The 17,033-nt window shown below is 42.3% G+C and overlaps 1 protein-coding gene across 8 annotated transcripts in view; it reads left to right on the top strand.

Annotated features, from left to right (window-relative positions):
• The window catches only part of LOC111577809 (caskin-2-like), a 96,764-nt gene that overhangs the window by 32,531 nt on the left and 47,200 nt on the right, over nucleotides 1-17,033 (top strand). For 5 of the 8 annotated variants that reach the window (XM_055004339.1, XM_055004338.1, XM_055004342.1 and 2 more), the window contains exon 3: nucleotides 7,554-7,605. In XM_055004339.1, the coding sequence (XP_054860314.1) occupies nucleotides 7,554-7,605 (52 nt within the window). Of the gene's footprint in view, nucleotides 1-4,279; nucleotides 4,411-6,605; nucleotides 7,158-7,553; nucleotides 7,606-14,620; nucleotides 14,730-17,033 lie in introns of those variants that run through there. The other 3 variants (XM_055004345.1, XM_055004340.1, XM_055004344.1) reach the window with 3 other exon arrangements.

The raw sequence follows: 17,033 nt of genomic DNA on the forward strand, positions 1-17,033 counted from the left end.
AGTGGAATGTGCTTACTTGCTCGGCCAATGTCCACTTTTGTGTGCATTTTCCTGTTGAACATGAGCTCATGTGATGACACCCCTGTGGTGCTATGAGGAGTTGCGCGGTATGCGAGCAGGAAGTCCTGTACAAATGGTTTCCATGCTTTTCTCTCCTGTTTGGCAGTCAGTAATGTCTCTTTGAGAACGCGATTCCAGCGTTCTAAGGCTCCATTTGCTTGAGGATAATACAGAGACACCTTCCTGTGTGTAATGTCGCTAACTGCAAGGAAGTCCGCAAACTCACTTGAAGTAAATTGAGCGCCATTATCGCTCATGAGCTCTGCAGGGTTGCCAAACCGCGAGAACACTGTAGACAGGAAGCTTGTGATTGCTGTAGTTGTGATGGATGGAGTAAACACAACCTCTGGCCATTTTGTGTAGTAGTCTATCGTTGTTATAGCATAGCCACAATCCCAGTTCGCTGACTCAAACGGTCCGACAATGTCAATCCCCACTTTCTGCCATGAGCCATCTGGCAGTGGGATAGGCTGAAGCGGTGCAGCATGTGTTTTTGCACTTTTATCATTCATCTGGCAGGTCACACATGCACTGATTGTCTCTTGCACTCAGGTGTCCATGCCTGGCCACCAGTATAAGTCTCTCAGTCTTTGCTTAGTGCACACAACACCTTGGTGTGTTTCATGGGCCAGGTCCACCAGCTGCTTTCTCAGGGTCACAGGTACTAAGCGCCGGTGAGAGCCCCTGTATACTGTCATCTTGTACTGACAGCACCTCTCTGATAGCAAAGTTAGGCTTGAGCGCTGCAGGTGGAAATTTTGCAGTTCTATGCCATCCATTGTTCATCTGCGTTCTCAGGGCAGTAAGCTCAGGGCATATCTTACAAGTCTCAGCAAAGTCTTTCACTGAGAGAGCTTTCATTTCAGTATCCAACAGGGCTATGAGTTCAGGCTCTGTCACTGGTTCTGCATTCTCTTCAAAGGAGAGAGGTAACCTGGAGAGACAGTCAGCAGCATGGTTTTGTGCACCAGCATGGTACACCATGTAATATGTGAAGCACATGAGTCTGGCTGATCATCAAGCAATACGCATTCCTGCACATCCAAGGCCTTTAGTGGCTAACAGGGTAGTTACGGCCTGGTGGTCTGTGCGCAGTGTAAGTCTAACCCCCCATAAAAAGGTCCTCCATTTTTCCACTGCCCATACGCAGGCTAATGCCTCCTTTTCCACAATGGAGTACGTCCGTTCCGTGGGTGTAAGTGAACGCAAAGCAAATGCAACTGTACGTTCTGCCTTGTCAGGGTGTATTTGGGTCAGTACGGCCCCTAGACCATAATCTGACGCATCTGTAGATACAAAGGTAGGAAGGGGCGGTCGAAGACAGACAGCGCTGAGCTGTTCACAATATCAGTCTTTACTGCTTCGAAGCTTGATTGCACCACTGCAGTCCACTGGAACCTGTCATCATGCAAGCACTTTCTCATAGGGTCCACCAGAGATGCAAAGTTTCTCACAAATTTAGAATACTATGCTGTGAGCCCCAGAAATGAACATAGTGTGGTGGTGTCACATGGTGCTGGAGTCTCAGTAATAGCTCTGAGATGATCCTGATCTGGTAGCAAGCCCTGAGCTGAGATAGTGTGCCCAAGGAACTGAAGTCTGGTCTGGTTGAAGTGGCACTTATCATGGTTGGAGCTGAAGGCCGGCGTCCTTAAGCGCATTGAGCACCGCCTGCAGGTTGTTGTCATGGTCTTTCTGGTCTTTTCCATAGACAATCACATCGTCCAAATAGTTTTGGACCCCTTTCAGGTCTTTAAGCACTGGGGACATGAGCTTGGAGAAGGCACTTGGAGTTGAACACAGTCCATATGGCACCCGTTTGAACCTGAAAAATCCTTCGTGTGTTATGAATGTTGTCATGTCTTGGCTTTCTTCTGCCAGTAGCACCTGATGGTATGCATTTGCAAAGTCAATAGTGGAGAAAACAGTGACTCCATGCATTTCAGAGAACAAGTCATCCATATATGGAAGAGGGTGACTGTCCATCACTACGGCCTTATTTGATTCACGTAAGTCCACAAGCATTCTCGGTTTACCATTGTTTCATAGTGTGACAACAATGGGTGATACCCATGGGGAAGCATCATTCCTCTCTATCACATCCATTGCCAGCAGCCTTTCCAGCTCAGCAGAGACAGCCTGCCTGACAGAGAGCGGAAGCCTTCGTAGTTTTTATTGTACAGGCTGGGCTCCCGCTTTGACTTTCACATGGTGAACGAAGCCTTTAGCGAGACCAAGCTCCCCTGTGACTGGTGCTGCTGTTACCTCTCTGATGTTTTGTTTTACATCTGTTGCAGGAGCTGCACATGAAGAAGTCATCGGTAGGGAGGTTGTATGCACTACATTGTTGTTGTCAATACAAAGTCTCAGTGCCTTAAATAAATCCCGTCCTAATAAGGCAGTGCCTGTCTTCACCACATACAAGTTAGCTGTCACTGTGGTGTCTTAAACTGCACATCAGCTGACAAGCAGCCTAGTACTGGAACTTCAGTTCTGGTGTAAGTCACTAATCTTGATAGTGGGTCAACTAGCGACACATCAACAAAGTGCTGCTTATAGAAGTGCTCAGTAATGATAGTCACAGCAGAGCCTGTGTCCACAATCAGCTCAACAGGACGAGAAATTGATTATAACTGCACATTTGATTTTGTCCTCTAACTGTCCATTCTGTAGGACCAGCACTGTATTCATTTCAAGGACGACTACTTCTCCGACTTTAACAGTGGTTTTGTTGGACTTACATTCGCGGGCAAAATGTCCTTTCTTGTTGCAGTTTCGGCAGGTGACTTTACGTGCAGGGCAGTCTGGAGCGTTGGCAAGGTGAGCAGAAGATCCACATCTAAAACAGCGTTTGTCCTGTTTTTGTGCTGCTGCAGGCTTGGTAGTATTGTAGCTCCTTGTTCTGGGTTGACGTTTAAACGGCTTGGTTCTCATGACGTGCACAGGAGGCTGGGGCTCTGATGTGAGACTCTGTGCGTGCCCAATAACCGCCTCCACTTGACAAGCTAGCATGACAGCTTTGTCCAGTGTCAGCCTAGCATCCGTCTGTACTAGTGTGTACTCGTGTACTTTTGCACAGCTAGCGTGTTCAATCAGTTGATCACGTATCATTTCATCAATGTTTCAACAAACTCGCAGGTGGTGGGGAGCTCACGCACCACGCCCACGTACTCTGCTACTGTCTCGTTTGGCTTCTGTTTTTCTCTATCTGAACTTATGTCATTCAACTACAAGCATGTAGACTATCCGCTGGCCTTCGGTGCCCAGGCAGTGGAGAAGCATTGCACGGATCCTCGTATCGGGCCATTTTTCCCCCTCGATGTCAATAGCAACCAGGTACGTCTGGAACATCTTCGTCCACATGTCAAACGGGATCACAGGTTGTCCCACACACGGTAGGTACAGAGAAGGTAGACCGAAATTCGCTAAAAAAACTCGTCGCCAAATTTGTTGTAACTTCACTTAGCTTCAAATATTAAAAGGACGAGAGCGCCAGCCATGTTAAACTCCATTGAACACTTTACTTCTCTTCTTCTACCACTTCTTCACTACATTCAATGCAGTTCCACCATCAATACATAGCACCCTGTAGAAGGGTAACATAGCAGCTGAATACACAATAGTTGTAAACATTGTAATTAAAGTTATGCTTTCTAATCTGGGCTGCACAGTGGTGTAGTGGTTAGCACTTTTGCCTTGCAGCTAGAAGATCCCTGGTTCGTGTCCCGACTTTCCCGTGTTGCGGGGTTCTGTGGGAGCTCAGGTGCAGGAAATGAACAGTCGGAAAATGGCGTGTTACTCTGGTTTATTGACTGGGTCCTCAGGGACCACAACACAAATCAAGATATACAATAACTACAAGTTAAGATATTCAATAACTACAAGTCAAGATATACGAGAACTACGAGTTGATCGCATTAAGCTCTGAATTCAGAAGTGGCCCCTACGGGCCGGGCAAATTATAAGGAGACACTGCTCCAACTAACTCTTGGTAATTCCTCCTAGGTGAGGAGGGTCTACCCTAAAGGTAAGTAACGAAAAACTCTCTGTAAGCAGGTAACGGCAAACGGAGGAACTATGACATAAGTCGTTATATTCTGAGCCTTCTGTAACAAGAGCCCTAAACTAGGACTAACTATGAGCGTGCATTAATCGGGATGCTCTGGACCGGTTCACAGCGGTGGCAGCCTGGGTTGAGTTGCAACAGGTGGGCGAGGAAGGACGCCAGCAGGAGGGGGTCGGCTCAGGTGTGGATCTCCGTTTCTTGGAGGAGGCGACCGGGGTTCCGAGCTGCTGGCCCAACGGCAGGAACAGGTGGCTCCAAAACTGAAACGAAGGAGGACACTGAAGGTTAGTCGATCTATAGAGCCGCAAACACAATGGTTGATAGTCAGGCTGTGAACCTCTCCGAGCAGAGTGACGATCTGGCGCCGAGAGCTGGGTGGCGTCTGGTTATATTGCAGCCGAGCCGGCACTTGATTGGTCGACCTCCGCCTGTTCCTGCGCTGGCAGATTGTATCCGAATAGGAAACACCTGTTGCTCCTTCAGTGCTGCTGGGCTGTCTTTCACCGGGAAGGATGGAGAGGGGAGGGGAGAAGAGCACTAACTGGGGCTGGCGGTTGCCAGCCTGACATCCCGGGATCTTTCTGCATGGAGTTTGCATGTTCTCCCTGTGCATGCGTGGGTTTTCTCCGGGTACTCCGGCTTCCTCTCACAGTCCAAAAATATGCTGAGGTTAATTGATCATTCTAAATTGCCCGTAGGTGTGAATGTGAGAGTGATTGTTTGTCTCTGTATGTAGCCCTGCGACAGACTGGCGACCTGTCTAGGGTGTCCCCTGCCTTCGCCCGAGTCAGCTGGGATAGGCTCCAGCCCCCCCCCCCCCGCGACCCTAGTGAGGATTAAGCGGTGTATAGATAATGGATGGATGGCTTTCTAATCTGAGTAATAATCAGATTTGTTGTCATTTATGTAAAATGCTGCTGCTTTTTGTCACAGCTGTATTAATATTTATACTATTATTTAGTGTCTTCTTCTGCCTGGTTAATACATTTCCATCAGTATCGCCATCATTCTTTTACCTTTTAGTCAGAAGGAACATTTTTTGCCAATGTTAAGAGAATTTCAGTGTCCTAACAGCATTGGCTTTGGTTAAGTATTTTTCAGATCTAATATTTTTATAGAGCTCATTTGCTAGGCCAGAACACCGGCACTGGACATTTATGCAAAAAAAGTTTTTTTTCCTTTATGTTCAATAGCAACATATTGTTTTTCTGAAGCTTGGTGATGTAGCAACTATGTACACAAATAATAATATTAAAATGTCTGAGCTAATAAGATTTTAACGTCAGTTTTCAGTCTCATCCTGTCACTACAACTCCCTAAAGGTCCTCTTCTTTCAGTACCGCTGGGACAGTTTAAATGCCATTTTGGCAAAGTCCACAACCAGCACTTCTGTCTTATAATTCAATGCCAATGTGTACTTTTGTGTGTGTTCAGGTTCTTGATTTGGGGTTTTTATCTTCAGCTCTACTATAGCCTGCCACAAAGTCTAATTTGTTTAAATTACACATTTATGCAATTGACTCCTGTATCATAAGACAAGCAGTTTTAGCCTGGCAGAGAGTCTTAAATATAACTGTATTGTGCAGCAAGCTATTTAAAAGCTAAGTATATATAAGTTGCTCTCAGTCAATGCAAAACCATGGGTCACAGACATAAAAAGACCAATGACTCATGCGCAAATCCAATAATCACAGCAATTTTACTGGAATGCTTTAAATTTGTTGGGAAAGAATCATTTAAATTATAATTGTAAGGGACATAAGCTAGGGAAAATATTATGTAGTGGTAAATAAACAATGGTTAATGTAAGGTTGGTGTCAGGCAATAATAAAACTTTGTAAAGATTTGGGAAGGATGTCCAGCATGGACACAATGTCTGGTCTCCTTTATGAAACTCGAATGCTCTATGCACCTGTCAGCCACCATGACCTCTACATTTTATGGGTGAGGTGTGCAGTCATCTAAAATACATAAAATTCTTGGGTTGTGATCAGACAGTTGCCTCTTGTAAATGAAAGCAGAATCTCTTCTCTCTTACTACTGTACTGCAAATCTTATTCTTCTCTCTCTCTTCCTGTCTTTCCGTCTTCCAGCCTGACGCACACGCACGCACACACACACGCACACACACGCACACACACACGCACACGCACACAGAGACAACTGTCAGTCGCCAAAGGCAAAGTTCCAAGGCATTACCAGTCCTCCCATTTCACTGAAATCTACTCCCTTTGTGTCTTAGCTCGTATTGTTCACCAAGAATACCAGCAACACCGTTAATGTGATAACACCAAGTTTTACACAAGAGTCTACAGACAGTGGTTGCGCACATTCCTGTCCTGTGATTTTCAACACCACTGTGGGAGAAAACAGTGAGGGAGATTGACTGTGATGAATGGTGCTGTATTTAGAGGCCTTGGCAGTCTGGTTCCTGTGTGGGTCTCAGTGGACAGTTGGGCCTTTACAGTCGGTCTCTGCTGTAGGATGGTGAGGGATATTTAGCTGTGTGAGGAGAATTTCCATTCCTCATTAGCGGCTTGGGATGAATGTCTGAGATGGAGATAGATGCACATATAAAGTCAGGAGATCTAGTTTGATATTATTTAAAATGAGGCTTTAAGGGGCTTGGGATAGTGGCCAGAGTTGAGCGGAGTTGGATACTTAGAGAAGAGAATTATGCAGGTAGAAGTGGAATGTCATAATAAAAGATCTGACTTTGATACCTTGAATTAAAAAAGAAATTATTTAACAACGCTTGCATTGCAAGTCTTGGGCAGGTTTGTAGCCGTTGAGATGAAACTACTGGAACCAGTTTGTCAGCGTTTGACCAACTGGTGTTCAATTTAAGAAGTATATTTTAAAAACAGAAAATTAATAGTTTCAGTTTTAATTACATTTTTAGAGATTTTAGGTTTTGCGGAAACACATGAAAAAGCAGGACAAAAAAAGAGAGTAGATGACTACAGTATGTTTCCGCTTGGAGTACTAAATGAATAAGACATGGGACAAGTTGCAGTGCGTCTCTTCCAAGGTAAGTCAGAAGAACCTGTTCAGTCTTGCTAACTGACTTAGACTATTTTCTTATGCTGTCATGGAAAAAGAAATATAAGTATGTTTTGTTTGGTCATGCCTGTGTTTTCTGGTCGTCATTCTCAATTTCAAAGAGCCGTGATAAGATAGCAGTTTATAGCAGGTGTCAGACGTGCTGAGAGCAGCAGGGGATGAGGAAAACTCTCCATCCTGTCGGTACTGTCAGGCTGTTTGATGGAAGGAGTGATGATGGAGGGAAGTGCAGGGAACAGAACACTGAAAACACAGAGGGTTGGATGAATTTCTGGAGAGTTTTGATGAGAAAACAAATATGTCACCATATAATAATTGTCTTTTTTCACTTCCCTCCCTCCTTTCTCCATCTGTCTTTTTCCAGAGCTGCTTGGCTCCACCAAGAGACTCAACATCAACTACCAAGACTCAGATGGGTAAGAGGAGTGCATGTGTGTACATAGTGTCTCTAAGCCTGTGAGATAAGCATGAAGCTTACTCAGGAGAATGCAGTGAAAGAGTCACTGTCTTGATTGACATGCAGATTGAAAACAATAAGCTCTACCTGTGGCTGTCTCCTGTTTGTCTTATGTCTTAACAGTGTGACTCAATCAAATCACACACGTACTGACATTTACCATCCACCAGAGTTATTATCTCACCCTTGCAGTAGTATAAAATTGCAGATAATTTAGTTTGTTTAGTCCATATTATGTCACATATTAGAATGGTAGTGATAAAATGTACTTTATTCTGTGCTTAATATTCAAATAGATTCACTATAGCTACCTATAGCTGTACTATAAATTGTAAATACTACTTTTGAATGGCAGTTGGAGTAGCTTTAACTGACCATGTGTGAAGTCTCAGCCCTGTTAAATAAAAATCTTAACTTTCTAATTGAGAATCTACTGTACCGTTTACCAAGGTTATGTTCCTATCACACAGAAGCACGATAGTGTCGACGGAGATAGCGTGCTGGAAGTGCAGGAAATATTATTAATAGCTTGTGTCTGCCATGCCTCCAGAATTAGTGGCTGAACTTGCGTTGAATTTTGATTGTTGATTTTAGTGGCCACACCACATTCTACAACTTCAGTAGGGCTGCAACTAACGATTATTTTAATAATCGATTAGTCGGCCGATTATTTTTTCGATTAATCGATGAATCGGATAAAAAAACAACACATTTTTAATTTCCGCCGCTTTATTCTGAAAGAGAAGATTTGGACTGACAGAGCAAATAAGATCATTGAAGCGAAGCCTTCGTCTTCAACCATCGACACAGGCCTCGTGTCAATGACCATCATGTTGAGGATGCTGTCAGTCAGGACAGATGCTTGCTGTGGTGGACATGATGTCTTTCTCATCATGAAGCCTGTCATTGTTTGCTGTTCATGAAATGAGAAAGATAGTATAGTTTGAGTATGTATTATAGCACAATTTACAGCAACTCAGTAATTATCTTGTTTTATTTGCAGTATTAGGTTAAGGCAAGTAAGTAGTCCAAAGAGCAAAACACAAAGTATGCACGCACACACACACGCACACACACACACACACACACACACACACAGACACACGCACACACATATAGATAGATACATAGATAGACAGACAGACAGACAGACAGACAGACAGACAGACAGACAGACAGATAGATAGGACAAGCACCATAAAAAATACTACATACTAAATAAGTTACTTTAACCCCGGTCTAAATGCAGTTCATCCTGCCTCACTCCAACACAGACCAGTGTCTTCACTCAGACTTTGTGAGAAAATTAAAACTCGAGGCTTAATCTTTAAATTATTATCACCATTGTGGGCAAGTTACGTTTATTTATAAAGCATATTCAAACCCTGCTTAAGCTGATTAAAGTGAAATAAAAAGTTTCACACACGCACGTACACACACACACACACACACACACACACACACACGTGCCCTATGACTGTCATTAATCAGCTAACAAACACTAGCATCAGGAGAGCTACCAGAGAGACTAACGTTACGTTTCCTCACTGTAAAACGGAACAAACGTAGGATACTGTAGTGACTTACCTGCTGTTGAGCTCCTTCATCCTCATCGGCGACTCCAACGTGTTTCCGTTTCAGGTGCTGCATCATTACCGTGGTGCTCCCGTACATCATATCACTTTTGTAAAGCTTGCATGCTACGCATGTTTGTTGTTTTGTGAAGCGTGAAATGCTGCCACACTTCTGAGGATTTCGGTCCGACTGTTTTCTCCGTGTCGGTCACGTTTGGTTGAAATTACTCTGAATTTACTTTCGCTTTGCCGCCACCTCGTTCTGTTCAACTCGCTCTAGAGGTGGAATTATTTTAAAAAAACAAAAAACAAAAAAACTTTATTTCCGTCAGCCAGCATTGACAAAGCTCTGCAGGTGAAGTTGACGGCTCCGCGACATGGCGAGTGACGCACGAATCGCGCGACACAACGAATCGATAATGAAATTCGTTGCCAACGCTTTTAATAATCGATTATTATCGATTTTATCGATTCGTTGTTGCAGCCCTAAACTTCAGCATTCGTCACGTGATGTCATGTGATCACACGCTTGCCCAAATAGCAATTTTCTTAGATATTATCGGTGAAAAAGAAGCTACTGTGAAACTGTGTATACATTTCTCTGTGTTACAAACTCTGTACAATTACTCTTCATACTATCAGAATTTAATCAGTTCAATACAGTAACATCTGAAAAATCTAGAGAAGTATAAATTCATTCTGATGCATGCTTGAACTGGAAAATGATTCTGAATAATAATATATGCAAAGTCCCACCCCATAAGTTGACATGAGTGATAGGTTAGGTTTGTTAAGTATGAAACCCGGGAAATCTGCTTCTGTGTTTTTGAGTCTCATTTTAAAAACTATGTAAAGTACTATGTAAAGCAGTAAGTAAACACATACATCCTAATATGTAAAAATATGGAGGCAAGCTGATGATTCAAATCATATAAAGAACAAGGGTGTAACAGATGGGAATAGGCTGTTTTTATTACTCCGCCCAGGAACGGGTGGAGTTATGTGACGATCGGCGTACGTTTGTCTGTGAATCTGTGAATCTGTCTGTCTGTGTGAAACATTACTGAAAAATGGAGCAACAGATTTGGATGAAATTTTCAGAGAAGGTCAGAAATGACACAAGGACCAAGTAATTAGATTTTGGCAGTGATGCGGCTTATAGTCTGGATCTACAGCTTTGTTAAAGATTTCCCATTGGGAGATATAGCAGCCGGCATGGCGTCGCTGTAACCATGATGTGAACACTGTGTCAGTTACTTGCTGACGATCACATGATTGCGATCCTACTACAAATTGACTGTGATTTATCAGTTGGAAATCATACAAGGAACAAATGATTAAACTGTGGGCTGTTTCTGAGTCCCATCAATTCCTGCCGTCCACTACATATTTAGGTCACGCAATGTAGCAAACCCCAGCCAGACACGTTAATTTTAGCTGTCAGCCTTATTTTGAACACAAATTCACCTTTCTGTCCTTCACTCATTTCTTCCCCGTAAGACCTTGTCCCCACTAGGTGCTTCTAAGTTTAGACACATCCTTTGCTAGACAACAGCGTGTAACCGTTGTCTTTCATCTTTAGTTGAATCTTCTGACTTTTCGGCAGCGTCTTCGTCATGTGCTGCTGGAATGGTGACAAAATAAAAGCCCGCAACATTAAAAATGCGTCTTCAAAATAAAAGCATGGACGGAATGGTTATTTTAACAGTAGCAAAACAAAGGTTTGCCAAAAGTGATGAACTGATCAACAGACTTTTATAAGAGTAATTTACACACAATTTGGTATTCATACATAACATGCACATGCATAACACATGCTTGTGCTCAGTGCAAGGTCATTTTTTATTAAAGATTTCATCCGTCGAAAATGATACGTGTTGACGTACAGCCTTGGCGAGTACTGCACTCTCTGAGTGCTTTTCTAGTTTTAACCTGTAATCCCATAAAGTAATGTAGGATGATATGCTGGCACTATACATATTATATCACTATATCCAAAGTTTGCCTAGTTAGAATTACGATACTATGACTTGTTAATGATGTTTGGGGTCGTATTCTAGCTACTTGTCATTCCTACTTGATCAAATTTTGGGAGACCAAAAAAAATGGTAGTTTGTTCCAATCAAACCAGCAGTGTGCCAATATTGTGATTTGGTAGTATAAAGCAAATACACTTTTAATTAAGTTTGACTCTTCTGTTCTTCCCTAGGCTTAGACACACATGTAAAGATGTTAAGTTTTTTTCTTTGGGAGACCTCTCAAAGTAGGCTGTAACACAAGCAAAGAATCATCCTCTCTAAGCTGCAGTTTGAATGTTAGAATACATGTAATGACTGTGTGTTGACTATGGCCTGCTGCGTGTGTCTTGTCATGCAGGGTGAGTGCGGTCACTCTGTTCACTTTGGATTTACCATCCCAGCCATGAATGTGGTCACATGAAAGAAGTAGAGATTCTAATTACTTGGCAGTACTAGGTCAAATGTTATCACATCAGGAGCAGTGCTTAATGTGACATAAGAGCATTAAGAGAAGTCTTCTTGGTATATGAACCCACAACCAATCAGGTTCAATAAAGAATGGATTCCATGATGCACCAAGATGTTGTAGTAGACCTTCTTGTTCGTGATACCATTGATTTTAACTCATTTGCCCATGCTGTTTCCACAAATGGAACCCCATACCATGATGGAATCTCCACCATGTTTCACTGTGGGTGCAATACATCTGGCATCAAAATGTTCTCCAGCTTTTCTGCAGACATAAACACAATGACACTGACCGAAGAACTTGGACTCATCCATCCAGAGTACCTTCTTCCAAACATCTACAGTCCAGTGTTTGTGCTCCCTGGCAAATTTTAGGCATTTTTGGATGTTTGCTGTCCTCGATAATGACTTCTTAGCAGCTATTCTCTCCTTTAAGCCTTGTTCCTTCAGATGTCTTTCTGAAACCCGTGCCTCTGAAAGTGGCTGAAAAGTTTGGTGTCTCTTAACTAAAAAATCAAATGTCCGGCTGAACTAAATGATTATAGACCTATTGCCTTTACCTCACACATCATGAAAACTTTGGAGCAGCTGATTCTACGCCTACTGAGGCTTGAGGTCAAAGACAAACTTGATTCCCTGCAGTTTGCATACAAAGAACACATTGGCGTGGATGATGCCATCCTCTTCATGCTTCACAATGCTCTGTCTCATCTGGAGGAACCTGGAGTTTATGTGAGAATCATGTTCTTTGATTTTTCAAACGCATTCAACTCCATCCAACCCACCATCCTCAAAGACAAGCTCACGGAGATGGGAGTGGATCCTTCGTGTGTTTCTTGGATCATAGATTACCTGACAGGAAGGCCACAGTTTGTCAGGCTGGAGAACTGTGTTTCTGGGACATTAATTAGCAGTACTGGGGCTCCACAAGGAACAGTCCTGGCTCCATTCCTGTTCAAACTGGATACATCAGACTTCAAATCCAGCACTGAGTCCTGCCACATTCATAAATACTCTGATGACACTGCTATTGTGGCATGTATCAGAAATGGACATGAAGCCGAATACAGGGATCTGATAAGTGCCTTCAGTGACTGGAGTCACAGAAATTTCCTGCTATTCAACACCTCACAGACAAAGGAAATGATCATAGATTTCCACAGATCCAAACCCCCTCTTCAGCCAGTGAACACTTGTGGCGTGGACATCGAGGTGGTGACATCGTATGAATATTTATGTGTACACCTGGATAATAAGTTGGACTCATCTAAAAGCATACACTTCATCTACAAAAAGGTGCAGAGCCGCCTCTTTTGCCTCAGAGGACTCTGATCGGTAGACATCTGCAGTAAGATGCTGCAGATGTTTTATCAGTCTGTGGTGGCAAGTGTTCTGTTTTATGCTGCAGTCTGCTGGGGAGGCAGTATAAAACACAAGGATGCAAGCCGCCTGAACAAACTGGTTAAAAAATCTGGCTCTGTGGTTGGAATCAAATTGAACTCACTGGAGGATGAGGTGGAGAGATGCACACTGAGCAAGATGGAGGCCATTCTGGCCCCTTTTCGATAAAACTGGTTCCAGTTCTAGTTCGGAGCCAGTGCCTGACTTAGCATCGGTTCTTTGTGTTTCCATCAGCTGAGCACCGGTTCTAGGCTCCAAAAACTGGTGCTTTTCAGGCACCAACTCTTTGCCGGGCCAGAGTTGAGAACCGAGTACGTCACGGGCTAGGGGCGGGGTTATGGTGACCGACGATCAACGGTGAAAACATAGAACCGTCATTTTTAAACAGCTGAGCGAGTAGTAGTAGTAGTAGTAGTGTTTAGTGTTTGTGTTATGAAAACCGGTAAATATAGACGCCAAATCCAAGCAGCAATGGTCTGAGGAGGAGACCCAATGCTTCCTGGACCTGTGGTCTTCATATGAAATTCAGTCGAAGTTAGAGGGAGCCTCTCGGACCACGCCTGTTTGAAACGATCCGGCAGGAGATGGCTGCAGCCGGTACGAGCGGAGCCTCGACTAACTCAACAACCTTAAAAAGCTCAAAAATGACTACACGGACCAGAAAAAGAAGGTGGGATGCAGCAATTGTCAACCAAATAGAGCCCCCATTTTGACCGGCTGTATTCCGTGATTTCCAACCGGAGCCCTGAACGCCACAGTCGTGCTGGAGTTGATGCAGTCCGCCATACAGACCACTGATCCTGATCCTGGTAAGTTTTATTTCTCAAACACCCTGCTGTTAGCCTACTATGAATACGCCAGCTACAATAGGCCCACATCAATATTATGAACGTTACGCCAGCTAACGTGGTAGGGCCACAGGATCAGTGATCAGAGGTTGGCGGTGACTATTGTTTGCTAGCCAGTTAGCCGCTGGTAAGCTAACAAGCTATGAAACAATGTCTTATGAAACCTGAGAAAAGCAGCAGCAATATTTCATTACAAGATTTGTATTCAAAACCTCCCACGTTGTGACACAATGGCCCATTTAATCATATTACTGAACTATATATAACCATTGAAATTTCTCTTGAAGAACCAATAAACTATTTGCTAACGTTATCGTTAATGCAAGTCTAAATTTGATTGAAATGATTAAATTAACACAATGAAGTAAAGAGTACTGGTAATGGCAGCTATTTTTATACTTTCAAGGTAAAATGCTGATTGTTTTGTGGTTTTCCAGTTTTGCAGATGTGGAAATTCAATGTCATTTAGTATACACAGATTTCTTTGGTGGTTTTCAGTTGTTGTTCAAATAAAACAAGGCATTTAGCACTGTTGGAAATTATTACAGGTATTTCTTTTTAACACTTTAACATTGTATGGACAAATTAATAATTAATCAATTCATGGAGAAAATGGTTTTAAATTACAGATGCTATCAGCAACATTTCTTGTTCATTTTATTTAGTTGTCGGCCTTGGATGATGAGGTCCAGTTACAAGGACCACTTCTCTACAGCTCACCAATCCCATCCTGTAGCTCATCCACGCCATTCTCCTCTCTACAGACCAAATCAAGTAAGATCTGTTTAGACTATGCAGACATCAACATGATCAATATGTTATCTTTTGGCTAATCCTAAAATCACAAAATACAACATTTACTTTAAGTTAACTGTGTTCATGAATATAGAAAATAATTACTAACAGCTAGTACCTTTTGGGTGCTTTTATGAAGGAAAAACTAAGCACTAACGGAGTGCTACTGTGGATCTGCAGCAGTATCTGGAGAAGTCAGAGGAACGGTTCTTGGAACAGATCAGAAGAGACCAAAACCTGGCCACTGCCATGCTCCCAGAACATCCAGAGGATGGATGAAAATTCAAACACTTTGGCTGGACTGATGGGACAAAAAATGGGAAAAAAAATCTTTTTTTTGTAAAATCTTTTACTTCTTAAGTTCTTTAAGTTCGCTTGTATTTTTACTCTTGTACTTTGGGTGAATAAAAATACATTTGTGATGAAAGATGCAAGTTTTGTCTATAGTCTACAGAGACTTTATTCAGTGTTCAGTGCACACTTCTGTTACACACATTTTGACAGATAATCAGTTGTGCTTTTCAAGCAGATTTCAGTCTTAAACATATCAGCAACATGTTTTTTTTTTTTTACCGTCTGCACCGAGCTAGATGGATAAGCTGCACTACTGCAGCAGATATATTATTGAAGTGTGCTTACATGACGTGTCTACATATACTACTCACAAAAAGTTAGTCAACTTTCAGGTGAAATTTATGGAAAATGTAAAAACTTTATATTATGTCATGAAAGGGCATTTAAGTAGAAGCATGCAATAGTGATTTCCTCATCTCAAACAATTCATTGAAACAAAAGCTAACAATAGTGGTGGGTATATCACAATAAAAATGTCAAAGTCTCATGACTATTTGGATAGAACAGCATGCCTTCAGCTGAAATCCGGTGTTCCAGTTTAACTGGCGATCAGGTTAACTGGCGATATTTGCTGTCTCCAGATGTTTAGTCCGCAGATTCGTCGCAATCAGACCTGGCTCTGCGTGAAATAAAGATACTAGAAAAAGAAGACCTCGCCGAAAAACGTCGGCATCACTACTTAATGAAATCTATATCCATGTAAATATCATCTACAGATAGTAAAAAAAATGTGCTATTTGAAATAAAAAACACATATTTTTCAAGAACGTTGAGAGGATTTGAAACCACGTTATCCAGCGGTAAAATTACCAGACCACAGTCTCACTCATCATGCCACCGATCAGTCCTATAAACATCCCGCTTCATCCACATAGATCTTTGTCATTCTATCAGGTGTCGAACACCTGGTGATTGTTCAGGAAACACGCCCATGTCAACTGGGGATAGTTACAACTTAACACAGGCTGCCTGGTTAATGACGAGCCACAAAACTAATTAATGTCTCACCCAGAAAACCTACAACATGAAAGCACGTCCACTGTTGTGTGTTAGTCTCACTTCAGTGGAACAGATCCAGAGCAGAACTTCAAGTTTAACTCAGGTTTGTTCACAAAAACACTCAGACCCTCAGCAGCCTCCCATCAGAACAACACACAGCAGAACATTAGCTTGATTTGCTAAAATGCATCGGAACAAAATGAGACCACACTGTTAAAACTAGTCACTCAGAAAACAATAAAAACACGTTCAGTCATCCACGTCCTAACCGTCATTTCAGAACATATTAACTGCTGCACTAAGGTCCAACAAAACAAGTATAGAAACCAGTCCATTATCTGACGCTATGAGATGGTCATTAGTAACTTTCACCAGAGCTGTTTCTGTGCTATGATGCACTCTGAAGCCTGACTGAAACTCTTCAAACAAGCTATTCCTTTGTAAATGTTCACATAATTGATTTGCAACTGTTCTTTCCAGAACTTTAGAGAGAAATGGGAGGTTGGATATTGGTCTATACTTGGCTAAAACATCTGGATCTAGAGTAGGCTTTTTAAGTAAAGGTTTGATTACAGCAACCTTAAAAGCCTGTGGTACATAGCCTGTTACTAGAGAGAGATTAATCAGATCTAACCTTGAAAAATTAATTAAAGCCTCCTTGAAAAGTCTAGTTGGGATAGGATCTAAAAGACATGTCGATGGTTTGGATGTGGAAACTGTTGAAATTAGTTCAGAGAGATGTATGGGAGTGAAAAATTCTAAATATCCATTTGGTCTTACAGCCAATTCTAAAGCATCTGTACTCGCTGATACATCTGTGACATTTGTAGGAAGGGCCAGATTATTTTTTTCTCTAATCATGACAATTTTATCTGTAAAGAAGCTCATGAAGTTGTTACTGCTTAGAGCTAAAGGAATACAAGGTTCAAC

This window comes from Amphiprion ocellaris, chromosome 18, assembly GCF_022539595.1.
Source record: "Amphiprion ocellaris isolate individual 3 ecotype Okinawa chromosome 18, ASM2253959v1, whole genome shotgun sequence".
Lineage (NCBI taxonomy): Eukaryota > Metazoa > Chordata > Actinopteri > Pomacentridae > Amphiprion > Amphiprion ocellaris.